This window comes from Xiphophorus maculatus, chromosome 3 (genome assembly GCF_002775205.1).
Source record: "Xiphophorus maculatus strain JP 163 A chromosome 3, X_maculatus-5.0-male, whole genome shotgun sequence".
Taxonomy (NCBI): domain Eukaryota; kingdom Metazoa; phylum Chordata; class Actinopteri; order Cyprinodontiformes; family Poeciliidae; genus Xiphophorus; species Xiphophorus maculatus.
In genome coordinates this window covers 8,602,183-8,624,381 of record NC_036445.1, presented here as the reverse complement: position 1 = coordinate 8,624,381, position 22,199 = coordinate 8,602,183, and the positions used below count along the sequence as shown (strand labels likewise).

Below are 22,199 nucleotides of genomic sequence, written 5' to 3'. Positions count from 1 at the left end.
ATCCAGAGTGGGAGAGGCAGCTGAAGTATTGATATGTCCCTCACATGTGACCGACACACGGTGACTGCGGGGCACAGGATGGCCTTTCGCTCTGCGTGAACAGTGCGACTGACATTTAGCTGCTGCTGCAGAGGCTTTGCATTGTTAGAAATGTCACACAGATGTGGGAATCCTGGATTAAAAACACGCAAATATAAGGCAACAAGATAAATATGGCTGAAAAATATTCATACTCTTTAATGTTGTGTCACAATTTATTTTAGTGAGAAATTATGAGACACCGACTCAAACTAGCATACAGCTGTGAAGGGAAAAAACAAACAAACATGTTTTTGATTGTTTTACAAAAGCAACAACACTAAACATACAGGAAGAGATTCAAAAGGAATGGCCTAGTCAAAGTTCAAGCATACCTTTTAGCTGAGAATCTGTGACAAGACATGAAACTGGTCTTCACAGTCAGAGAAATGCTTAAATAAAGCACTAGCCTTTATTCCTCAGGACAGGACAGTGCCCTTCTGAAATCTTTACTTTTCCTGCAGTGTATTGTGTTTGGTTCAAAACAGCACATGGCTACTGGTTTAATATAGAAATCAATAATACACAGACATTATATCTTAACACTGCTCCAGTAAAAACAAACCAAAAAAAATTACTCTACTAAGTTAAAATGTCTCATCGTCTCATCTGATCGAACTATTTTTCTTAAAAAAGTGGGAAAAAATATCGTCACATTTGAAGGTACACTGTAAAACATTTGAAGGTGGTTTAACTTGAAAATGAAAGTCCACCTGCAGGAAATGCGAACAAGAAAATTGTTTTGGTTTTAACTCAGAAATTAAAGTTCATGAAGTTAATTTAAGAACAAGAGACAAGTTGTATAAACATTGTTTTTTAAGTTCATTAATCTTGAATGTGCGTTTTAAATTAAAGCTGTGATTTAATCCAAATAATTATTTCACAATATGCAAGACAAAAAAAACTGCCCTCACCTCATTAAAGAGCCAAATTTCTCACATTTTACTCACAATATCAAGTTAAAAATAACTACTTATTTTACTTCAGAATAATTTAAATTCTTGCTTCAAATTACATGAACCAAATTTCTGTTCTGATAGTGAATTTTGTTAAGCATCACAATGAATTCTGTTCAAAACATTTAGTGTGAACAGGACATAAAAATAAATATTTGCCTTAATAAAACACAAGAGTCAGATCGATGTAACGCACGTTCATCTCAGGATACAAAAACATGCCGCTAAGCATCCTGGGAAATAGTTCCCACTCCTGTCTTTTTCTTTTTTCAGTTTTTTAAGTGCTAACCTAAAAACTCTAGTTTATTCAACTCTTGGAGGTTTGACAAAATTAATAAAAAGCTAACAAAATTTACTACTGTAAGTTTTATCTTTCACAAACTCACATTTAGGTTCAAAATCAAAAACTGGCTTAATTTATTTGACTTAAAGAGCAGAAGACAGTAGACACAACTGAACGCAGCTCAAATGTTTTACAGTGCATTTATTTGTAAACATTGCTGTTTTTTTATTCTGTTTGATCATTATTTGCTGCTTTCAGTTTATTTTTCCCATGAAATCCCAGTAAAGTGCTTTGAAGTAAATGTTCATATAAAAACATGCCTTATTTCTCTTTCTGAAATCCCTCAGGTTGTTACGCTCAGCTGGCCGACGTGAGCAGCTGAAAACAGGTTGGAGGTGGGATGAAGAGAGAAAAGAGGTGTGAGAAAACGAGGGAGGCAGTGTGGAAGCGGTGGATGAGAAGACCTGAGGGTTTTTAGGAGGAGGGGGTTAAAGATGAGCGGCAGCGTGAGGAAGGGGAGGGCAGGAGGGATGTGACGTGAGCGAGCGGGAGTATGGAAAACCCAACACTGGATAATTCCTCTCTCTCTCTCTTTCTCTCTCTCTCAACCTCCGCTTTTCCTTCACTCAGCGTGTCACTACTCCACATCTTTGATCGTCTTCTGACCAGAGGGGAAAAAAACAATCACTCCACCATTCATCCGCGCTAGCAGTGACATGCAGCACAGAGGGCGGCTGCTGCTGCTGCATACACAGAGAAACATTACAACCTCAGAGAGGATCCAGTCAGGAGCAAAGCCAGAAATCTGACTCAGGAGCTTCATTTCCAGACATCTGTTTTCCTCCTCAGCCCTGCAGCAGGTGAGCAGCATCTAAATGTGTCACCGTATTGATTCTCATTCAACACCTACTGAGTCTCCTGCTTGATGATCGTGATGCTGTTTTTTTTTTTACTGCACCACTGGAGCAGCAGCACTGCTGTGACATTTGCAGAGCTGGTTGCACTGCAGAAAGAGGGAGCGAATGATCGCAGTGCACAGCAGGAATACACTCAGAGAAGCAGTTTTATGTAACATCTCTCACTCGGCTTCTTCTTCTTCTTCTGCGGCTCAGTTTTTGCAGATTGAAGTTTTTGGTTCCCACACATCCAGCTCTGATGCATTCTGTAACTCTCTGTCATCGTCTCTGTAATTTGGATGATGTTCGGTTAATTGTTCAGGGAATTTCTGCACACACACGTCAGAGAACAAACACACCCACAGACGGGTCAAAAACAAATCAAAATCTATTAACGACCCAATAAAATGGTAATAAAACAACACACCAACGTACAGTGTTTGTATTCGCAGCGACTCAAACAGATTTCAGTCATTTGAAATTAGCCTTCACATGACTGAACATCCACTTGTTGATCCAGGATTTCAGTTACGACTAAATGGGTCAGAGCTTCAGGACCAATATAGATATGATTCATACAACAAATGTTCAATGAAAACACAAAACAGAGAGAAAACAAGGTTCTGTCAGCAAAAGGAGCTAAACTGTGATGGCTGACTCATGGTGGTAAGTTCTTTAAGTTTATCCAGATGTAGAAACCCCCCCCTGAAATGTATTAATTTTAAGGTTTTAGTTCAGAATCTGAGCCTCTTTTTTCTAAAAATGCATCATCCTGTATTGCATTACTGGACACCCCAAAATTATCCAGATCCATCACTAAAAATTTTAGCGTCCTTTAGTGAGTCGCTGGATGTTGGATCTTTCTTTGTTTTAAAATAACAGCTAAAAAGTTTTTTGGGGGTTTTTTTTGTTCCTGAACTGAATCAAGCAACCAGTCGTGCTGATTATGAAAAACACAAAAGCAGCTTTCAAAGATTGTTTTTTTCTCAACAAGGAATTTTTTTACATGCTGCAGAAATGCCGCATGTAAAAATCTGAACCAAACAGGTGTTTTCGTGTTTTGGTTTTTAACTTGTATTCTTTTTAAAAAATACAAACCAAACACTCAGAAATATAAACACATCGACCACGGATGCATTTCAAACATGATGCAAAACCGAAACACTGGCTAAAACCAGAAATTGTTGTCATTAATCTTTTCCCTTCACATTAAGTAAAGCAATTAATCGTGTAACGTGAACAAAAGGAAAAAATGATGGAGTCCAAGAGTTGTTAGCATTTCTAACACAAATGCATCCATCCATCCATTTCCAGGAAAAATGTTCACAGTCCAAATATTTTCATACTCCTTAAACTTTTATACATTTTACCACTACACAGGAATAAGATTTAAATTATTTTGTTGGTATTTTATTTAATAGATCACTACAAAGCAATGCTTGAGAGATGAAACATAGCTTTCAAATATTTCTAGAAAGATACATCAGACAAAAGTGGTCTGTTTTTACATTTAGGCCTTTTTACTGCAATGCCCCAAAATAAAATCTAATGCCGCTAACTGCATCCGATTCCTAAGCAAACGGTCAATATGTGTTTTGTTTAATCTCAGCTTAAATGTAGTCCTTTGAATGCCACAGAGGTTATTTACAGAACATTAGTGAACAAAAACATCAAGGATCACAGCGGGTAGATCAGAAAGACGGTTATTAATACATGAGTTTGACTTTCTAAAATGCTCATGTATCAATTATATTTTGTATTTTTACTGCATCTGTGACGCATTGATGCAGTATTTCTCGTAAAAGGAGCCCCAATCAACGTTTCAGACGCCTGACATTTTTGTTTAAAAATATCCTTTTTATTGGTCTGAAGCAATTTTGACATTTTTTCACACTGAATTTTAGGCTTTCATCATCTGTGAATCATAAAATAAAGACCAGAAATGTTTTCCCCGTACCGTATGGAGAAAACATACAGAATGAATGAATCTATATAATACGTAGCAAAAACATTTAACTTTTCCACGATATTCACATTTTTTAGATGAACCTGGAGATAAATGTGTTTTCATAAACCTCTTCAGGAATCAAAAGGCTTATAAACACCCTGAGCTGACACCACCCACATGGAGGCTTATATTACCTATATTATCTATAATGGTCCTATAATATGACTTAGAATATCTATAATTTAATTCAAACCTATTAAATATTAATACACTTAAGGCTGCACAATAAATCCATAACAATATATATCATGATAGACACGTGATCTAAATCAATAGCTAATACATCTGATAAAATATTTAATATTCAATATATATAAAATTAACCGAACTCCAATCCAGAACTACACAGCATTCTGGGAAATGTAGGCAAAGGAAGCTATGTTAGTGGAATCTACACATTCACTCACTCTTTGGTTACCTAGCAACAACTTGCTGTGTTAGAAGCAGTTCCAAGTTCCCCTTGCCCCAACTACGGTTACCTAGCAACAGCCTGCCGAGTAACTGGCGCAGCAGCAGTTTAAGGCTTTTTGCCATAAGTGTCTCATAACTTCTTAAAAGTGTTAAAACTCTGGATAAAACAGAAAGGTGCCAGTTTGGCACTATCTCAGTTATTTACAGCAACCTTCCTAAAGAAAAACTTTTAAAATAATAATTATCGACAATTATTGACTGATATGTAACGCTTATATTGTGATAAATACACTGGAAATTTAACAGTTTGGACCTGGTGTGACTACCAGGAAACACTTCCAGGGACGGATGTCACATCAGGTTATCTAATTTATTGTCACACTAATGCTGTCTCATTCATTTTAATTAATTTGGCTAAGAAATTTAACCTATAATTAAAAGTTCTCTTCTTTGTTTTCTCCTGGCAAAAAGGTTGATGAATATTAGCAAAATCTGGCAGAAATGGATGCAGCAGAAGGAAAAATGTAGAAAGTATGCTCCTTTCTGTGGGCTGAACAAAGCCAAAGAGAAGCTGCATCTGACCTGCTCAGCCATTTTCTCTGACCTTTTCTTCAAAGGAAGCAAAGCAGAAGGGTAAGAAGGTGACTGCAGCCGGTGATGGACCTGACCGTCTGACGTGTGACGTCCAGGGAAGGCTTGAAGAACGTACCGACAAGGACCGAGCACAATGAGCGGTCAGGACAAATGGGTCACACTGACCCCGGCAGAGTTTGCCCTGCTGCAAGAATACACTCAGTGTGAGTAATTTATGCTCTCATCTTAATTTGTCTGAGTTCAGGGCAGTCTTACTGATATAATCCTCACATGTAACTTTTGCACGTGACGTCACAGCCATTGCTGATGTCAAACAACCTATGGGCTCAGATAAAGCCCGTCAAAAAACGGACATGTTTGTAGCCTAACCTAACGTCATTTTTATTTAGTTGATTTGACTTTAAAAATGGTGATGGGATGCTGCGTGGTCGGCTGCACAGACAAAAGTGTAAACCAAACTTGTCATTTTAGTTTAGGACTTTTAATGAGTAGAATAACGCTGTCCTGTGTTTTTTTTAGTAAGTTTTTTATTGTCTGAACAGCTTTCTCAACTTGTCCATTTGACTGAGGATAAAAAGACTTGAGGTTGTATGTTTAAAACCCAATTCTTCCTAAAGTCCACCATCTCTTGGCTCACCAGCTGTCTGCCATTATCAGAGACCAATTCATCCGGCACACCGTGTCGTGCGAATACAGACTTTAGTCCAGTGATTACATGTTAGCTTGGTGTTGCATTCGATTTGATGATCTCCGGAAACTTTGAAAAATAATCCACACACAGTAGGTTCTCTGCACCTCTGAAGTGAAACAAATCTATACCAGTCTTTGCCCATGGTCTTTCAGGTACTTAGTATAGTGTCTAATATAACGCTTTTTAACTATTAATTAATCATTTCTTTATCCTTTAAATGATATTTTCTGTCTCCTAATCAATGGAGGGTGGAGCTACTTTGATGACAGTAGCTCCACCCTATCCATACCAATCAGTGGAAATGCAGCATTGTGTTATTGGTGATGTATTTTAGAATTGGGTTAAAACACACCACTGCTCTCCAGGTGGTCACACCTGCTGATTTGCTTTATTTATGAAATTATGTTGAAACACCAAGGTTGTACTTAGCATTTTTTCTATAACTGTCTGATATAACAGGTTCTTGATCACGAAACATGATCAGTAGTTAAGATTAGAGAAGATTAAGAATACCTTCTTGAAAACAATCTCCCTAGCTGACTTATAACGTCATAAATGAAAAAAATGGAACTGCTTCAAGTTGACAAAGAAATCTCGGCAGGAAAGCAAGGTGTTTGATGGGTGCTTAACTCAATCACTGTTTTATTAGTGGAAAGTTGGCAGGATTTCTGCTTCGCTGTGATTGCTAATCCTCCATAGTAAAACAAAACATTTACGGAGGTCGCTGCACCACAAGCATAAACAAAGCTCCTGTGATAGCATCAAAGCATGGATGTAACTAAAACAAAAGTGTTATCACTGTGGTAACACCACAACATAATGTTTGGTAAGGATTTTGACACGGCTTACTCCAAAAGGACAGGTTAATTTGCAGATTAATTTCCTGCACATAATGTTATTTTCCTTCTCTGGATGTTTATATTATGCTTTGAGGTGTTGGCATAGTCCATCATTTTCATAACAAACCATAAAAGATTTCAACAAACGGTCACTGCACACACACTGGTTCTGGATTGACCATCCAGTTTGGTGCTTCAGTCCGAATTCTGCTCTATATCCTTTATTACGTGAGCATGCAGTGATTCTTTTTAGCTGACAGCCGTAACATTAATGGTAATATCTGTTAAAATATTTAAATTGTAGCGCTGACTGAAACGTTTCCGTAGAAAGACAAAACAATGTTCTTTGAACAGAAAGAAGGTTGGGTAAATTTCCAGCACTGGACTACAAATCTTTTGTTGCTGCCTCAGGGTTGCATTTAAAATGATTACAATGCACTTTCAATGGTACATAATACAACTCACAGATGTTTGAGCCATTATCTTTATTTACTATTCAGAGCACACACAGTGAATCTGAATAATGAATGTTTGTCACCATAAATGCCTTGTAGTTATTTGTGTTGAAAATAACAACTTTGTTCTCGAATTGAATACAAATCTGGACCAATAAACAGACAAGGGAACTCAACTCGTACTATATACTATAAAATCATTTCCAGTTTCAAGTTGTTTTTATTCATGTTTGTAAAAATTGGTCTAGCACTTGGTTTTACTAACTCTGAATTAAAAGTGCAGTCTGTAACTTTTATACAAAAAAGTTTTTTAGTTTTTTTTTTTTACATATTTGTTAAATTGTAACCATGTTATGAGGCTGATAATCTGTGAAAAGATACATTTCCTCCACTTTCTCCCTAAACTCTTGACCAGAAACAACCAATCAGAGCCAGGAGTGTCTTAGTGCTGTCAATCTACTTAATGTACTCGCTGCTCAATGTGCTAATGGCAGACAAAGAATTACTGTTACAGAAAATCTGTTTATCTGCCATCATCTGTGGCCTTGCTAACTAGTTCTAGCATCCATAACAGGCTACATCAAACACATAAAATCTTACTAATTAGTTTTGGTCTACTTTCTAGTGCAAATGTCTTAGTTAACTTAAAATAAGACAAAACTAACTTAACAGTAACTTTTTATCAAGCTATATAGGCTTGTTTTAAGTCAATAATTGGCAGATTATTTTACTTATAACAAGACATTTTTCCGATTGTATAGGTTAATTTATCTGCCAACATTATTAGATATTTGCATTAGAAAGTAGACCAAAATTACTTGGTAAGATTTTGCATTTTTGCAGTGTATTAGTTGCTAACAGAGAGCGATGAGGGCAGGGGGAAGAGATGATGAGCAGCACCACTCAGAGAGTGATTGACAGCGCTAAGACCCTCCTCCTGGCTCCGATTGGTTGTTTCTAATTACCACTGTGAGAAGAGCGGAGCTCAATTTATTTATTTTTTCCCCAGATAATCTGTCTCATAGCATGCTGTCATGACATGGCAGTTTCAACAAATATATAAACAATATTTTGGTAAATGTTACATACTGCAGCTTTAAGTGCAAATATATTGCATGTAACTGTAATGAAGAAGTACAAGTTTAAATAGCAACAATAGTTAGAGGAGAACTAATCTGTGTTGCTGTGCATGTGGAGCAAAGATGCACAGCTGACAGATTTCAGATAATCATGTTTCCAGAAGCTCCTGGCTGCTCTGCATGCGCTCTGCAGCTCCTGGTTATAAAACCTCCTGTTTGGTAACAATAGGCATTTCATCCTCCATCTCCTCTCCTCTGCATCTCCCTTTCCCCTCATTAAAGCGAGCTGTGCACACTTTCATAACATTTTAATAGCTGTGTGCCTCACCAGGTCTGACAACAATTAGAGTTACCCTTTCAGCAATATAATTGCTTATGTGAACATTCGCAATATGCTATTCAATAGAGACGGATTTAGGTTGCTTTTATAGTTGAAGAAAATAGCCTGTGTTTATGAACCTAAATCCTGACCATGACTTAATTGTAAATTACTATTTAGTTGTGCCTGGAGAGTGTGGCAGACCGGTAATTAGTGGATTTATTATCACTCTGCTTGCTCCTAAATGTTTCTTGCGTCGATGGTGCATTAATAAAGATGGTCAGTACTAATGGCACAAAGTCCACTGTGAGGCATTTATTTATTTTCACTGTTGGTGAAATGGATTTGGATTAAAGAAAAGATTCAGAGCAATTAGTGCAGGAGACAAAAAAGAGGCAGCAGAGTTAGAAATCTTAGCAGCTCTTATAATTATAATAACACAGATCTTTAAGAGGCATTTCTTTTGTTGTAGCATCAGGTTAATAAAAATTAATGTTACAACATAGAGCCCTGCTAATACCACTCATCCTTCCTGTCTCTAATCCATATATATGACCTCTTTTTATGCAATTATAGAGCTTATAAACCTCTCATTACTCCTCACAAGTTCCCAATAGAGATCAAAACATCTGCAGCAATGGCCGCCTGAAACGCAGATTTTCTGTAGCAATTCAAAAAGAAATAATCTGCTTAAATTCTTCAACACAAAGCTGTGTAAAAGCCCTTAATGCAGAGTGTGAAAACAGATGTAAGTTTGGCTATAAATGAAGCTGAAAGTGGTGACATGTTGTAAACATTTCTCCCTCAGACTCTACCAAGAAGCTGAAGGATGTGTTGCAGGAGTTCCATGGAGACGGAGTGTTGGCTAAATACAACCCAGAGGAGGTGTGTGTTGACTTTACACTGCATTACATAACCAATCGTTTATAGTGTAGTTTCTTCTCCATGTGCTGAAAATAAAATCCTAACATGGGTAAGTTATTTAGGTGAGGAATTTTAAACAAACACTGAAGTGACACCAATTAAACCGAAGACGGTATAAAGTCAAAACTCTGATGTGTCTCACGTTCGACTCCAGTTAAAACAATGAAAGTGTCTTTCTGTATGTTTATGTGAATGGTTGCTGTATACAAATGTATTATAAAAATGTAATTTAAACTTGACTTATCTCTTCCTCATGCTTCCGTTTAAAGAAGCAGGAAATCCTCAGTCAGGTAAAAATGTTATAATTTATTAAATTTATATATAGAGTTGAAACCAGATTTTTGCACAAACACGTTTGTTCTCACTGTATAAAGTTAAATCAGACCAAACTTTTCTTGTTTTAGCTTAGTTAGAATTACCAAATTTACTTAAAGTGTTATACTTTGTTGTTTTTGTTTTTAATAATGTTTTTAATATTATGTTAAGTGTGTGTAATTGTTTATGTAACAAATGCTTTTTTATGACACGGACACCAGGAACAGTAGCCATTGTTACGGAAATGGCTTGGCGATCCAAATAAATAAACAAATATCAGATATTCAGATCTGAATCATTTAAGGAATATGAACAATCAGTACCAAGTCATAGACCGATACCCACTGGCTCTACAACGGAGTGTACTAAGGAGGTTCATCACTCTGTGGAACCAGAAGCAATCAGGTTCTGTGTTCTATAAATCTGAAACAAACTTACAGAAAACTGCAAAACAGCAGAAACACTGAGTTCCTTTAGATCTAGACTAGACTAAAGACCCAGCTGTTTAGAGTTGCTTTTGAACCATAATAAAGGAAACATTAATCAACGTTTTGATTGTAATGACAGCACTTATAATGCTTCAGTTGTTAATTTTTGTATTTTTATAACATAAAGCACCTTGAACTTCCTTGTTTCTGAAATGTGCTGTACAAATAAACTTGACTGATTGATTGAGACTTGATTGTGGAAGGATCCTGACCATTCATCTGTTTCTGTCTTGGCTTTAGGAGATTGACTTTGAAGGTTTCAAGGTCTTCATGCAGACTTTCCTGGAGAGTGAACTCCCTGAGGAGTTCTGTCAACATCTCTTCATGTCGTTTAGCAACAAGGGACCCAGACCCAGTCCCTCATCTGCTGACAAGCCCAGAGTCTCTGGTAAGTGTAGAAAGAAACCTCTCTCCACCTCCCAAGGCAAACAGTCAGTTGTAAACACAGCAGATGTTGGTGTTACGTAGATACTCGTATATTTGTAATCAGATGTTATAATTCTGCTGCAGCATCCAGCCAGGTGGCATGAAATGCAAATCGTAGAGTCTGCCAATTCCCTTGGCAGGGGCTCTGTTTGTTTTTAGCATTTACACTAAATTTGTTTAGCGTAATAATGCCAAAAAGACGGCAAAATGGAACCATAACACATTACAGCAGGTACCGGTTGTTTTGTAGTGTCAAAATGACTGGCTCACACTTGATGTAGAGGCTGAATTAGCTGCAAATTTTTATGGTGAGTAAAAAATAAGCGAAATCTCAATTGTAATTGTAGCAGTGATTAGGGTACTAAAGACTAGATGTTAAAGACTAGGGACGACTACTGGATCTAATGTCAGTATTTATTAAAAACAATGCCATGAATGATTGCTTCTAGTACCGTATATGTAGAAAAACGAATAAAGTGAACACCACAAAAATAAAACATACAGTACATAGATTAACCCATAAAATAAACACAAATACTACAGTTAACTTTCAAGATAGATGTGCACAATGTGTTCAGTCACAGATTTCTCCACTAAATGACACCGGTCAGCACAAAGTCCAACTGATACACATTGAATAAGGAGTCCAGGATTTTATTTGTCCAACTATTTGAGGGGAAATTGTCCAATTTGTCCTCAACGGAGAAGAAACAAATAATGATTTGTGTGTCAGTATGGTGTGATAGAGGGACCGTCACAGACTGGCATAAAACTTAGAGAGAATTTTATAAAACGATTAATCATTATACCAATAATCGAACAGGGTGGTGGCAGGTTAATCTGGATGACAACAAGATGGCAATATTCTTTTTTACATTGAGCCATATTTGTTTGGATAGCTTTATTATTTATATTTGTTTAAAATCTTCTCTTTGCATTAACTCAAGCTATATTTGTCTGAACATTTGTTTGATGATCTAAAAACATTTAATTGTGGCAAAAAAGCAAAAACCCAAGAAATTTTGGGAGGAAGCAAATCATGTTAGTTTTTTTTATTACTGGTATTTACATTCTTTTCACACTCTGACTTTTTAATATTTCTAAAGTCAGAGATTTCTATTGGTATTTTCTTTATTAGTTTATTACCTACATTGGTTTAAGTTTAATTTATTATGCATTTCATTTATTAACATATTTACTGTTTGTATTTTACACTTTGGGTGACATCTTTGCTACGGTGCTGAAGTGTTACCAAGCAGTTGTGCCCTTGAGATATTTAGCAACATTGTCAAATCTCTCTGTACAACGATCCTGCTTGTTCATGTTACAAAACCGAGGCTCCAGAAAGTCACTGCAGGAAAACTGAGGCAATAATTTCAAGAACTAACATGTAGTTTTGTTGTTAGACTGTATGTGGGATATTTTGTTTGTGAAGTAGAAAATATGAAGAAAAAATCCAAAGTAGCTGCCTTGCCTATTAAAAAGCAACGGTAAAATGATTTCCTTTGATTAGTGGAAAGTGGAACATTGATCAGCATATTTGATGTACATTAGATTGATGATTGCCATATTGTGATGTTTATTGCTTTTTTTCATAATTAGCACTTTGAACTGCCTTGTTGCTGAAGTGTGCTAATAAACAAACTTAACTTTGACATTATAAAAAGAAACAAAAAACTATTTGTTTTCACTTTTGAGGATTTCTTTTGCCTTAAACGGGACGTATTATGCAAAATTTACATTTTGAACATTTTGGTACTTTCATTTGGGTTTCTACAAAATCATCAACAACTGCTATTCCGCCTCTTTAACTGTCCAACTTCTCTCACCTTGGACTCTGTGAAATACAAACATCTGTTATGTCCTAAAATCCCACCAGCTTTTGCATTAAGTAGCTTTCTCTAGTATTAATAATTATCCCAATTCTTTGTCAAATCCTTGCTGGAAAGAAATGTTGTTCCGCCTCTAACAATTTAGGTTTATTTGTTCTTTTGTGGTCATTTTTTCCATGAATAAGAAACGTTTTTGTAAAACTACATAATGTAGCTTGTACGTCCTCAAAATATAGGGAGTGCTTTGCAGATATTTAGAGAATATGCTCAAAAACTTTTTCAGAACTGTCCTGGAACCTCCAACGGATGTAGAAGGTTCTTTCCTGATACTTTCCAGAAATTTACTTTGCTGAAACATTTATTGAACTTAATATGTAGTTTTCTAAAACTTTTTTTCTAAAACTACATATCCATGGTAGGAACATTATGAAAATTTTGGCTGGTGGAATCAACTGACTCACTCACTCTTTGGTAACCTAGCAACTCACTCACTCTTTGGTTACCTAGCAACGACCAGTTGAGTAACTTGCACAGAAGCAGTTTAAGATTTCACCACTGTGACTCATAATTGCTTAAAAATAAAAAAAAATACAGAAACTCTTGACAAGAGAGGAAAAGGCCACATCACCAGTTTGCCAGTATTTCAGATATATAGATCAAAAACCTAATCAATAAGTATTGATATTGACTGATATGAAACACTTAGTGTATGTCCTAATATGTTTTTCAGACATATTGTCCAGTTCTCATTCCAAGATAGTTATACTCTGCAAAAAAATAAAATCTTACAAAATGTTTTTGTATAGTTTCTGGTGTAAATATCTTTGTAAACTTGAAATAAGTAAAAAAAAAAAAAAAAAAAACTTATTTTTAGCAAAGTAACTTTTTAGCAAGATATATATGCTTGTTAAAAGTAAATATCCTTAATATTTAATTTGTTGTTCCATTGGCAGATTATTTTACTTATCACAAAACATTTTTCCTATGTTATAAGTTAATTTATCTGCCAATAGAACAAGTACTTTTTCATCAATATTAAGGAACTATGTAGTTAAACAAGCACCTATATCTTGTTGAAAAGTTACTTTTAAGTTAGTTTGTCTTTTTTTCCAAGTGTAATAAGATATTTGTACTAGAGTGTAGACCAAAATTACTTGGTAATTTTTTTTTGTTTGTGCAGTGTATAATGTACCTTCTAGGTTCTGAGAAAATTTAAGAATTTTTTTCTTTTAACATAATTTCTTCAGTCTTTACTCCTATCTCATTAAAAACAATAAGATAGGAATCACATTAGCCTGTTTCTGTCCATGGATCAGTTCTGTGAAGATAGACACCCTAACCAGCAGGTATTTGGGGTAACAGAGGCATTCTTGGAGGATGTTTTGACCTTTCATTTGTGTCCCCCTGCAGGCCTTAAGCTCATCAAAAGCAACTCGACTCCTCTGAAGACCTCTGCCCCTCCCGGTCCTCTGGATATGGTGCAGCTGAAGGATATTGTGTTTTACCTCTCGCTGCTGGAAGGCGGGCGACCTGAGGACAAACTAGAGTGTTAGTATCATCCTATGTCTGATTCTGTTATCGTCATGAAGTCAGAGGCAAAGGTACATTGCATGAACCAGTGACAAATAAGGTTAAATGTTCAAGCTGTAGTGGACCACAGGGAAGCATTTTGACTGATTTAAAGTCTATTTTAGGGCTACTTTTGTAGCCGTGGTTGCTAAAAGATGTTCCCAGTTTTTGTCAAGTTAATTTGTGGGGGAATTTTAGGCTACTTAATGCTCTAAGCAAAAGTATGTATCACCTAATACTAGGAGGTATTAGTTAGGAGGTTTTGTAGTTAACAAAGCATGCTAACTACAAGTGCTATGTTAGCATGACTTTTGTTTGGCTAAATTAGCATTAAAGAAGCCCTGACCATTTTAAATGTGTTGCAACATTTTGGTACATGGAAACAGGGAAAATGGTAACAATCAACATCAAGAAAATATTGCCATATGCCAGTAGTAGCTTCCTAATTATCTAAAATAGCCATCTGTTATTTTACAGTGCATAGCAATAATAAAATAGCAATATTTTTAAACATAATACATAATTTTTTAAACCATTGTACTGGAGAAATCTAAAAAATAATATGTTCTTACCCTGTAGAGAGCTGAAGTTAGCATGAAAAAGGGGTGCTTCTATTTTAAATGTTATTTGTATAAATTAATTAAAACTTAACTGAATAATTCCCACTTTAAATCAGGTCCTGATTGAAGTTAAAGCTGGACTAAATTATGCTGCAATGATTACAGAATATCTAAAATAGTTTGTGATTTGAAGAAATAGATTATTTTCAGACATAACATGGGTTTTCTATGGCTGTGCTAAACAAAAAAAGTTCAAAACTAATCTCATTAGCTAATTGTGTTATTGAACTGCTGCTAAAAACACACTGATTAAAGTGTTTTATACTGGTTTTGTTCATTCGTTAGTAGGTTCTGATCTTGTAACATTGATTTTCCTATGAGATCTATAAAGATTTGTTTCACAAAATGGCAGTCCTTCTAAGCTAGAGTCATGTTTTAGTCAGAAAAGCACTTACTTTGGAATGCGGTTTTTCTATTTCAACACATGACCATCCAAGCAGACCGCTTCAACTTTTCCTTCTGTAAACAAGATCAACCAAACACATTTTTGTCATTTAGTAGACAGAGCAAAATCTCAAGAAGTGTACAAACACAATGAATAACGAAGTAAAAACAATGGTTTACAGTTTAGATCATCTGCATTAAAACAACTCTTACAATGACAACCAAAAATGTAAAAATCTGTCAATGATCTATCCGTGACAGATAGATCATTGTCAAGGACCTGAAAAGGTCAGCTCTGTTGACCTTTTCAGGTCAACAGCTTTCCTGATCTGAACAAACCTTGCAAGCCAAAACAAGCCAGCTGTTTCAGATTCAGTACTATAAACATCTGATAAAAGACAGAAAAAAATAAGGTTCTACATCCATTTAATAAAATCAACCTGAGCTAAATTTATAATATAATAAATTTTTAATAAACCAGTATTTAGTTTATTTAGAACAGAATTCTGTTACACTTCTTAATTGGGATGAAGTGAGTCTTTATTAGAGTGATGTTTCACTGTAATTCTCAGTCGCATGTTGAATAATTGAGAGGAATGGCGCTCGTTAAGCATAGAGATTACTAAATAATTTAATTCACTCTTCCTTCATGACTATTTCTGAACACGTTGTGAAACCAACTCCAAGTGATATCTCATTGAACCTGAGGTTATAGTCTTGTTACTTCATTGGAGGAGGGCTCCCTCTGCTGGCTTGCTGATGACTGCTAAGCTGATTTATACAGTTTATGTTATATATGTTTTTATGTACAGTATCCACTTGTTCTGTTGTAGTGTGAAGTGTCCTTTAAGTCGTAAGATAATTGTTATGTAAAACAGAGCACAGTCTTTCACTACATGGTAATCTTACTCAGATACTTTTTTGGGAAAGCAATGAGCAAAAATGCTTCCTGGAGATTTTACTTACTTTTTTAATGGTATGTTGTAACCTAAATTAATATCAGTGCTTTAAATAGATTTGCAAACCTGATGATCACTGGTTGGAGCATCAAACATTTTTACTAAACTAAGCAAATTCAATGGTAGTTTAAATAACATTTATACAATTTTTATACTTTAATCTGATCTTTGTCATCTTGTTACAGTTTCAGCGACACCTGTGTTAAAAGTGAGCTCAGATGTGACTTAAAAAGTGACAGACATCAACAAAAAAATGTTAAAAATAAAAACCTTCAGCAGAATAAGTCAGTAGGAGACCTTCATTTATACTTTTATTAGATGAAATTTTCATGTAAATTCAAGTATTGTTCTTGAAATTTTATAATTTGACTCAGCAATACACCCACATGTCTAATGCTCTGTGTTTAGAGCAGTGACGGCTATGACGGGAATATATCCATCTTACTAAAAACAAACAAACTGTGTGAGACCCCCCTCTAAAAACACTTATAACTCTATTTTATTAGTTCAAACCCCAAATATATCTTAATATCAACTAATATAAACAGAGAAACCCGTATTAGCGCTACCGCAGAAGCTAACATCGCTAGCTACTGAATTTCTTATTTCCGCTACTGGATGGTCCAGCCAATCAGCGACAAGAAAAATAAATGCCGCTCCTGGATTGGCTGCTTTGCAAATATCAGCCAATAGCCGCGGGGGTGGGCAACTCCAGGCCTCCAGGGCCGGTCTCCGGCAACTTTTAGATGCATCTCTACTTCAACACACCTGAGTCAAATAATGAGGTCATTAGCAGGACTTTGGAGAACTTGACTGCACTTAGGAGGTGATTCAGCTATTGGATTCAAAGCGTGTTGGACCAGAGAGACATCTAAGAGTTGCAGGACACCGGCCATCGAGGACCAGGATTGCCCACCCCTGCAAATGGACCTTACCACAGGGGCCGCTTTTCATTGGCTGATGTCCATTCTACCTGGTCACGTGCGTGGCTGTCTCACAAACACACTTAGCTTCCCGTTAGCTAAGTACAGCGTAATGGCAGAACTGATACAACTTCTACACCTCGAAGCCTGTCTGCTACACAGTCTTACGTTAGCTAAACAGATCAATATGCAATGTGTCTGTATCTGACATACACTAAAGATTTTATTTTAGCAGAAAAGTCTTTGGACTAAACTGTTACTCGTGTTAGCCAGTCTAGCACCAAGTACAGCTAGTCAGTCAGCCGTCGCTGTGTTCAGGGAAGCACTGATTAATAATCGAGAAATAAATATCAAGCCTGGAAACTTGATATCGTAACGGACTGAATGTTATGTTTTGAACGTCTTTGCTCGTCTTGCGGGGCGCAGGCGGTTGCCATGGTAACAGGTGTGCTTAAACTACAAAGAGAGAGAGAGAGTAAAAAGGTAGGAGTGGTTTTGAGTTGATCACCTGTTCGGGTTATTTTACCTTTGTTTACCTTTGCTGTGGCGCATTACAGCCGCTGTAGTTTCTAAACGTTGGACTAATTACCTCGTTCGTTTGTGAGTTTACGTCATTCACAACAAACATCAAACAGAACAAATATATTTCATACACAGCAAATGGCTTCTACCGTGGTAATTATGTGAAATTAAATTAATTATATCCCAGCTTCAGAAGATTTGCCTTTACCTTTACAGAGCTCTTTGGTTCCTCCTATCAGTCTGTAGCTTCTCATATTGACGTCATCAAACCAAAGTTCAGATCTACCATAACTGACTGACACCTGCTGGCCTCAGGTTTGCAACCAGCTTATGACTGAGAAACCAGTAACCTCCTCCCAGATGATGACATGAACTTGTTAGTTCCTCTGTCCATTGTAGTAGCTGATATATGGTGAAAATCCGGTAGAAATGATGCAGTAATCAGTCATGTTTACATAGAAACGAGGCGCCGCGAAGCTTTGTGAGACTTGCGGTCACGTGGGTCGGTTGTGGGCGGAGCTTGGTAAGGTCCATTAGGATAACATCAGGGGATTTTAGCTTCCAAAGTTGCATTTTCTTTCAAATATTTGATCATGAAAAAATATTTCCATAAATATTATGGAGTCATTTTCCACAGAAAAATCTGAAAATAGATGAATTTGCAAATATTGAACTGCAAATAGATGAGGGCCCACTATGCATAATAGTACTGTTTGTAGGATTTTTTTTTTTACTTTAGAAACATTTTTTCTACTCTTACCAAATATAAGCAGGTGAGTTATTGCACTTGATAATTCTTATGATGTGTTATTGTCAAATAAGGCACCATTGGTAAATTAAAAAATATTTTCTACTTTACTTTCATCTGTCCAAAGGAAGTCTTATGATTGAGTTATGCAGCTGTCTCCTGAGCATGCAGTCTAGTTACGCAGAGTCCTGCTGATGCAATAAATATTTGATGCAAATGCAAAGCAGAAACATGTAGATGTTGCATTGACACCAACAGGCAACCTTTCCAAACCAGCCATTGTTGTTCAGTATTTTTATAACTTTGCTGTCAGTAACATTCTACCTAATCATTATCGTATGCAGAGTGAAATGGAGCTTCTAGGGTTTTCGGTAACTTCTTTGAAGATTTTGATCTTAAAGAAAATTTGCTGAAAAGTTTGGCACATGACTTTAATGTTTTCTACATGTGAATAATTGCTTCTCACTATTGCATTTCTAACATCCCTGTTGATTTTGTTCTTTGGCAGTGTGTTAACACACACACACATCTTTCTTGTTTGTCAGTTTTAGGCTCACATGATGTGCAGCCTTGGGTCTTTCTGCAGCCATCCCACATCAGATAAACATGTCTTTATCAATCTGACAGCACCTGCACCTGAGTAACAGCAACAGCTTCTCTAAAATAAACGTCTCTGACAGATCTGCCTATGCACACTGTTTTGTTACCATGGAAACAGCGACTTGTTGATTGTATAACAGAAACAGACTGGGGTCACAGCATTTAAAGAATAGACATGACTTCTTCTTGCAAAAATAAGAAAATAATACATATGTGAGATTTTCTTACTCCATTTTTAAGAGATGCAGGAGGGTGCAATCATATGTTGAATATAACTTTACTGTCGATGTTTAATTTAAATGCAAACAGCTTACAAGTTATTATGGGTCATTTTCTTTTTATTTGAAGCCACTAGAAAACATCAAAGAGTAAAATTATGTTTTATTCCACAGTTTGCCTGTAAATATTTACTTTAAAGATTGAGGAGGTGGAGAAAGCATTGGTCTAGATTCTAGATTCTAGAATCTGGATCTGAAAATGTGGTTCCCGAAACACTCGTGGTCCGCGGGCGTCCCCTGGTGGTCATAAAGGTACTGCATGTTAACGACCGTTTGTTTGTCGTGACTTCAGCTCAAAGTGCGACACTACAGCTACCTTACCAAAGCGTCATGTTTAAAAATAGTAGTGGATTAGTGGCTTAAAACCGGGTCACTCAAAAGAAAAACTGAATAGAAAACAACTTTAGGACAACTTGTATGATCGAAGGAAGCTAAGTTATACCTCCTGAGAGTTTTGATGTTTTACAGTGCACTTCATGCATGTGAGCGATTCGATTCTTTTGAACGGCTCTAAGCCGTTCACGGTAAGACTCGGTAAGAACTTAGTTGTTTTTTTTTAGATTTTACTTGCTTATGATGCTCTGCTCACACCTCAACAGCTATTGTTTTTATTTAATTGAAGATTACTAAATTAAATGAAATACAATAGATAAATAAATGGGTGCATATATTTTTTTATACAGAAGAGGATTTTTGTTTTTGCCAAATTAAAGAAAATAGACAACTAAAGTCTATTTTTCTTTAGTTGTGCTTCTAAATTACAAATAGGTCTAAAAGTTATTAATGCACACCACACTTGGTCGTAAAGAACAACTTCTTTTTTGATTTTCTTGTGTTTGACATAATTGGAAAGCTTAGAAAACCATAAAATTGAAAAACCACACTTTTCACAATATATAAATGACTCAAAATGCCCTGAGTGGAATTGTGTTAAGAGAAAAAATATTTTCATTTCACAGTTTGTATATATTAATATGTTATTACGGTGGAATTTCAAGTTAGGTTGTCCATGAGTGTTTGTTGAATGTGTAAAGTGGTCCTCAGCCTGAAAAAGTTTGAGAAACACTGATCTAGGACTAATATTTTGCTTTATTTTTCATTTCCACAGTTATGTTTCGGCTCTATGACACAGATGGAAACGGATCGCTGGATAGCTCGGTGAATATTTTTTCCTCTTTTCTCTTTCAAGTCAAGCGCATAAATCTGTATGTTTTTTTTTCCCCCAATCAACAAAGAGCTGGTATGGATCATCAAACATTTGTGCACAAGGAAAGAAAGGCCTGTAAAAATCTCATTAAGTGTAACTCAACATCTGGAATCCTACCAGGAACACAGGTTGTTGGCATTCAGAGCAAACAAAATCACTAAGATGCCATTACGAAGCTGCGAAAATGCAGTGAATTAATAAAACACTGCCTAAGAACATATTGCCTTGTAGTCAATTATTGTGCAACCCCCTCAGTTTAGTCCTTACTGCCTGCTACTGCTGCATGCACACCTGTGCTCAGGGGCATCAGGTGTCCAAACACCCACACAAACACACCTGATCCCGCCCTCCAGGTGGCGCAATGCGGTCTAAATGTACGCTTCACCGAGCTGCAACAAGCAAATCAAATCTGGTTCATTTAAGCAGAAAGTTTTTTCTGGTTTATTTTTTCCTCATGCAAAAAAGATGAAATTCTGTGCTGCTCTTCCGGTGAGGCTGAATTGGTCCAATTATTTGATGTAGAAGGGTGTTCCAAAATGAATAAATTAGAAATATGTTACACTTAGTATTGTAATTAAAAGATGTTTCTCTTATTATATGGAATCATTACACATATGGATAGAACATTCTTGATAATAAAACCTTAAATGTAGTTATTTACAAATTATGGCCTAAAAATTGTGTCCATATTCTGCAAAGTATATTTCTATCTATAGTGTAAGAAAAAAAAAAGAAAAAATTTAAAATGTCGGGGGATTTTTACTGTAATTTAACTGTTTATTTTGTTAAATTTACTTACATGTCTGTTAATACAAAACTGTTATTTTTTTGTATTTTTACAGTATATTTTCTTGTACATTTTTAAACACTTTTCTTATTCAAAAACTGAAACTTTAAGTATTTTTAGCGTATTTCTCAATTTTCAAATTTGTTTTGTCATACAAAAACATTAAGTCTGTGTTATATATTAAATGTGTTAAATATATTGTAGTTGTACTGTAAAATGTCATATTGTCACCTTCCTAAAATAATGGCTTGAATCTTATTTTATAACAATCATTTTCATGCAGCTAATAATTTAGCAGTTTGTTTTCTCTTGACCAGACATTGTGGTATTAAATGTATTTAAAGGTTCAGATATTTTATTGTAAATGCATTTTAATGAATCCAATATACTGACAAGCATTTTTCTATCTATCAATCTAACTATATTTAGTCATGTTAGTTCTACAACAAAATAGTTTCATAAGTTGAAATTTCCTCCTGTTAGCTATCTTATAGACTAATATAATAAATTACAATATTGAAAATCTGCTCATCAAGTCATTTCTGGAAACAATTTGCTTTTTAGAAACATTCTCTATTTTGATACCTGAATAAGTTTGTTCTTCAATCTTTGTTGCTGCTCTTAAAATAATTTAACAAGACATCTAACTAATTTATGAATGAAAAAAAAGTAAGTTTGTAGGTAAAGTTAGTAGGAGGAAGTCTTTAAAAACACTCATTGGTGGAAGTGGGAATAAAATAGGAGAGTTTTTCCAGTAAGATCCATATTACCACCAAAATATGAACCCGTGATTCTACTCTACCAAAACATGAACCTGTGATTCTTCTCTCTCCACTCAAAACTGTCCTTAGCATCTTGATAATCCAGTGTGGCACCAGACACAAATGTCAGGCTCTCTTTAATTAAACCATCAGACGAGGAGCTCTTCCCACACCGCCTTTGTTTCCCGCTGTGCAGCTCTTCTGCACGTGTTCCCAACCTGCTATTACCAGCTGTTTATCAGTCTCC

The 22,199-nt window shown here is 35.8% G+C and overlaps 1 protein-coding gene across 2 annotated transcripts in view; it reads left to right on the top strand.

Moving 5' to 3' along the window:
• Nucleotides 1-1,838: 1,838 nt before the first annotated feature.
• The window catches only part of dgkb (diacylglycerol kinase beta), a 72,706-nt gene continuing 52,345 nt past the window's right edge, over nt 1,839-22,199 (top strand). The window contains exons 1-7 of one of the 2 annotated variants that reach the window (XM_005799434.2): nt 1,840-2,177; nt 5,250-5,429; nt 9,418-9,494; nt 9,803-9,823; nt 10,577-10,724; nt 14,005-14,142; nt 20,306-20,355. In XM_005799434.2, coding sequence (XP_005799491.1) covers nt 5,360-5,429; nt 9,418-9,494; nt 9,803-9,823; nt 10,577-10,724; nt 14,005-14,142; nt 20,306-20,355 — 504 coding nt within the window. In that variant the 5' untranslated portion in view covers nt 1,840-2,177; nt 5,250-5,359. Of the gene's footprint in view, nt 2,178-5,249; nt 5,430-9,417; nt 9,495-9,802; nt 9,824-10,576; nt 10,725-14,004; nt 14,143-20,305; nt 20,356-22,199 lie in introns of both variants that reach the window. The other variant, XM_023331437.1, reaches the window with a different exon arrangement.